The sequence below is a fragment of the Juglans microcarpa x Juglans regia genome, chromosome 7D, assembly GCF_004785595.1.
Source record: "Juglans microcarpa x Juglans regia isolate MS1-56 chromosome 7D, Jm3101_v1.0, whole genome shotgun sequence".
NCBI lineage: Eukaryota > Viridiplantae > Streptophyta > Magnoliopsida > Fagales > Juglandaceae > Juglans > Juglans microcarpa x Juglans regia.
The window spans coordinates 18,467,158-18,472,240 of record NC_054606.1 but is presented as its reverse complement, the minus strand read 5'-3'; the positions used below and the strand labels follow the sequence as shown (position 1 = coordinate 18,472,240).

The window sequence follows — 5,083 nt, the reverse complement described above, 5'->3', positions numbered from 1 at the left end:
AAACTAGTTGGATAGAGCATAGAAGACTAGATCATGCCAACATGGAACTTATTTCCAAACTTTCAAAATATGATCTTGTGAGAGGTTTACCAAAGGAAAACTTTCTTAAAGACAATTTGTGATGCATGCTAGTTTGGTAAACAAACAAAAACTTCTTTTAAAACCAAGAAACATGTTTTCACTATTTGACCATTGCAACTAATACACATGGATTTTTTTTTGGACCAAACAAAGTTGCAAGTCTAAGAGGAAAATATTATGTATTTGATATTGTTGATGATTTCTTTACATATACTTGGGTCAACTTTCTTCCTCAATAAGATGATGCACATAATGTCTTTGCCAAGCTATGCAAGAGAATTCAAAATGAAAAGGGATATACTATTTCAAGTATTCGAAGTGATAGAGGGAAAGAGTTTGTTAATAACGATATTAAAACTTTTTGTGATAAAAATCGTTTTGTGCATAGTTTCTCTCCTCCTCGAACTCCTCAACAAAATGGGATAGTAGAGAGGAAGAACACAACAAAGGAAGTCCTACATGGAGACATCGAGAAAGATCATCAAAACTTAATACAGGATGCAACTTGTCACGCCCCAGATTTCGCTTGGGATCGGACGAACATCTGAAGCATAGGACATGCAAGACAAGGTTACCTATCCCTGTTCATGATAGATAAAGATGTAATGTTCCCAACATGCATCTAGCAATATGCAACATTCACAGCGAATAGTTTTTTTTTTAGCAACACTACACCAAACTAAACAAATCCCAAATACTTAAAATATGATCCCTACATATTTAAAGGATAAACATCCAAGATTACAATACAGGTCTCAGAAGACTGTAATCTCAAAAGCATTGCAGATCGAACTCCATAATTACATCACCAAAAAAATAATTACTAGGCTGGTTCGTCGAGCTACTCGTGTAACTCGACCAACGATGCCATAATACTATCCAAAAATCTAACTAAAGAGACAAGATGCTCCGCATCACGTCAGTACCACCTAATAGACATCCTCCAATTTGCCAGGCTCCGCTCCATTTTCTGGTCCTGACACATCTATACCATTCGCAGGGAATGGTAGTTGGGACTACCATAGTGAGATTTGAATACAAATGTCAACAAAGAACTTCCACATAGGTTAATGCTGCATGCATGACAGCAAAGACATGAATGCACAATCAAAGTCATAATAAAGTATAAAATAAATTGACGTGTAACATGACAGAAACTGACATGACTGGAAATGAAATGTGAACTGGACTTGAAACTTGACATAAAATGAACTTGATCTGAATAACATGAACTTGAACTAAACTATGGACATAACGTGAACTTGAAACATGACTGAACTTGATTTCAAACATGATTGAACGTGAACTTGAAACATAATTTAATGTGAACTTGAAACATGACTGAACGTGAACTTGAAACTAACATGAATGTGAATGTGAAATACATGAACTTGGAATCTTGTTTAATAAACATGATAAATAAAAGTGACCATATGGGTGCTACTCGGGTCCCCTTGAGCTGTCTATCTCTACCAGCATCAGAACACAGATATCTCTACCAACCGTGGACACACATATTGTACGTATCATGTGTCAACTATCTGCGCTCTAGTGACCACTTAATTAGGTCTCATTCGCAGCTCGTTCATCTTTACCTTGTCAACTCAGGGAATTTCACTCTAATTTAGACACTTCAGCGTGAACAAATTACCCATCATAGAACTTAGGGTCGTGATAGACGTAAAATGACTTGAAATGACTTGAAAGGTTGTTCCCGAGATACACAAATTGTACTCGACTGTAGTACTTTAGGTGAGAGGGCTCGACGGCAGTACAAAATCGTGTGGAGGAGGTCGATGGTTATTGATCCAAATCCAGTGGTTAAATGCACGGTTAGGGGAGAGAGGTTGAGAGGAAAATGAATGGAAGAGTATCTACTAGAAGGTGAAGATTTTTTACATGAGAAGAGATCAATGCAACTACAAGATCATGGGTTAGGTGCATATGGGATGGAGAAATGTGTGGAACTGAAGCAATTGAGGGAAATCGTGGAGAAGAAATCCGTGAAGGAAGAAGGAAACTTACCAGACAATGTCGTTTCGGGATTTCTTCAAGTGTTAGCTTGTCGTGGGTCCGGCTTTGGCCCAGGTGTTACATCCTCCCCCTTACAAAAATTTCGTCCTCGAAATTTTGTCACTAGCTATTAAGATCTCCGTTGAACAACAGTGGGACTTGACTCGCATTTCCTCTTCTAATTCCCAAGAGGCTTCACTAATAGCATGATTATTTCATACCACTTTAACCAATGGAATAGTCTGATTCCATAGCACTTGGTCTTTTCCCTCTACAATCTGCACTGGCTCTTCCGCATAAGTAAGATTATCCTGAAGTTGAAGAGGCTTGTAGTCGATAATGTGGGTGGGGTCGGGTATATACTTCCTTAGCATAGATACAAAAAATACATCATGTACCCCTGAGAGTGCTGGTGGTAGGGCTACCGTTTAAGCTACTCAGCCAATCCGATCAAGAATCTCAAAGGGCCCGACATATCTAGGGCTCAACTTGCCTTTCTTTCTAAACATCATGATCTCTCTCTTTGGTGCAATCCTCAAGAATACCTTATTCCTGACCTCAAACTCTAGATGGTGAAGACGGTTATCTGCATAGCTCTTCTATTGACTCTAAGCTACTCTCATTATGGCTCGAATGGTCTTTATCTTCTCTATTGTCACTTGTATGGATTTTGGACCCAAAAATCAATCATAAAGTTTACAGAAGCTCAAACTTAAAAATCCACATGATCTGAGGTGTTAGATTTGGCAGATGTTTGGAATTGAATTCATAACTTTGAGTTTTTAGATTCTAAAGATGTATGTGAGTATTAAGCGATCTCAGGTTTAAAAAGTTTCTTATATTTATATATTTGTGTTTATACAAATATTTTATTTATTTTATCTATTTAATATTTTTGATTTTATTTAATTTAGAACATTTAACCAAGTTTAAGCTTTCAGGATGGCGTCTCGTTGTTGAGTTCAAAGCCTTGAAGATTTAAACGAAACATCAATGATAAGGGTTGCACTTTTGAAAAATTTAATAGGACGCATCCTCCCACAATTGATGGAAGAGTCGATACAAACACAACGGTGGATTGGATTCAAGACATTGAAGAAATATTCTATATTTTGGAGTGTTTCATCCTCGAAAGTTCGGTTCGCAGCTTTTAAACTAACTGGAGAAACGAAGAGATGGTGGAATTCGGAAAAAGCCATCAGGGAAGCTGAGGGGACTGGAGTAATTATTTGGGCTCAATTCAATCATAATTTCTTTGACCGATTTTTCCCTGTAAGTTCTGTAACCGCATACAAGTTGAGGAGTGCGAAATGGTAGTGGGGTCATGTTTCAAATGCGGTAAGGATGGTCATTTCATTAGAGAATGTCCATTGCTTGCAGAGAACAATAGAAGGCCCAACCCACCTCAAAGCTTTAGGCAGAACAACTAGGGCAACAACCAGCGGAGGATTGTGCCAGCACGGGTGTTTGCTTTGATGCCAGGAGAAGCTAAGGACAAGAATGATGTAATCACATGTATAATTTTTCTGATTCTCCTATTTAGCTTTTTATGATGAAAATTTAGGACTACTTATTTTTTTTTTCTTTATGGATTATATGACGTAAACACATAAATTATTCGCCTTTTCTCAATAAGGCTATTATTTTATTTTACTCAGGGGCAACCCATTCTTTTATTTCAATGGATTATGTCAAGTTCTGCCCTGTTGAAGCTGAAAAGATGGATTACAATTTGATGGTCTCAACCCCAGCCGTAGATATAGTGACCTGCAACAAGATTTTGCTTAAGTGTCCAATAACTATTAGCGGGAGGGAAATGCCAACTAACCTGATAGTTTTTCCTATGATCGGGAATGGATTGGTTAGCTTCCAGTCATGCCAGTTGACTGTTTTAAAAAGAAGGTAGTGTTCAAATTTCTGGAGGGAGAGGAACTTAGGTTTATGGGTTCCAAAGTGCGTACTGTTCCATCGGTTATATCTGCTTTTTAGGTTGGCAAGTTAATACATGATGGGTGTCAGGGGTACTTGGCCTTCGTGTTGGATGAACCAATGCAAGAATTGGAGTTAGAAGAGATTCCTATTATGAGAGAATATCCTGAGGTTTTTCTTGAAGATTTGTCTGGATTGCCACTCGAGTAGGAAGTAGAGTTTGCCATTGATCTAGCCCTAGGCACAACACCTCTTTCCAAAGCCCCTTATCGAATGGCACCATTAGAGTTAGCCGAACTCAAAGAACAGTTGCAAGATTTATCAGACAAATGTTTCATCACGCCCAGTGTGTCACCTTGGGGAGCTCTAGTTTTGTTTGTGAAAAAGAAGAATGGGACAATAAGAATGTGTATAGACTACAGAGAACTGAACCGAGTGACCATTAGGAATAAATATCCATTGCCCCCCATAGAAGATTTATTTGATCAGTTGCAAGGTGCTCAGGTATTGTCCAAGATTGATCTCAGATCGGGGTATCATCAATTGAAGATCAAGGCGAAGGATGTGCCTAAGACAGCTTTCAGGACTAGGTACGGTCATTATGAATTCTTGGTCATGCCTTTTGGCCTAACCAACGCCCCAATGGTATTTATGGATTTGATGAATCAAGTATTTGTAGTGGTGTTTATTAATGATATATTAATCTACTCCAAGAACAAAGCTGAACATGAAGAGCATCTGAGACAGGTACTTGGGACACTCAAGGATAAGAAATTATTTGCAAAGTTGAAGAAGTGTGAGTTTGGGCTTGAGTCTATTTCAGTTTTAGGGCATGTAGTCTCAAATGATGGTATCTCAGTAGACCTTGAAAGTTGAAGTACTAGTTAACTAGACTCAACCAACCAATGTGCATGAAGTTAGGAGTTTCTTGGGTTTGGCTGGTTATTACCGTCAGTTTATAGACAATTTCTCAAAAATAGCAATTCCCCTTACCGCCCTTAGCAAGAAGAACAATAAGTATGAATGGACTACAAAGTATGAGGAAAGCTTCCAAGAATTG

At 38.2% G+C, this 5,083-nt stretch overlaps 1 protein-coding gene across 1 annotated transcript; it reads left to right on the top strand.

Annotated features, from left to right (window-relative positions):
* The first annotated feature begins 1,943 nt into the window (after positions 1–1,943).
* LOC121238171 lies at positions 1,944–4,233 on the top strand. The gene is made up of 3 exons (XM_041135012.1): positions 1,944–2,169; positions 3,753–3,955; positions 4,084–4,233. Exons 1-3 carry the CDS (start codon positions 1,944–1,946, stop codon positions 4,231–4,233), a joined length of 579 nt encoding a protein of 192 aa, XP_040990946.1.
* The last annotated feature ends 850 nt before the right edge of the window (positions 4,234–5,083 follow it).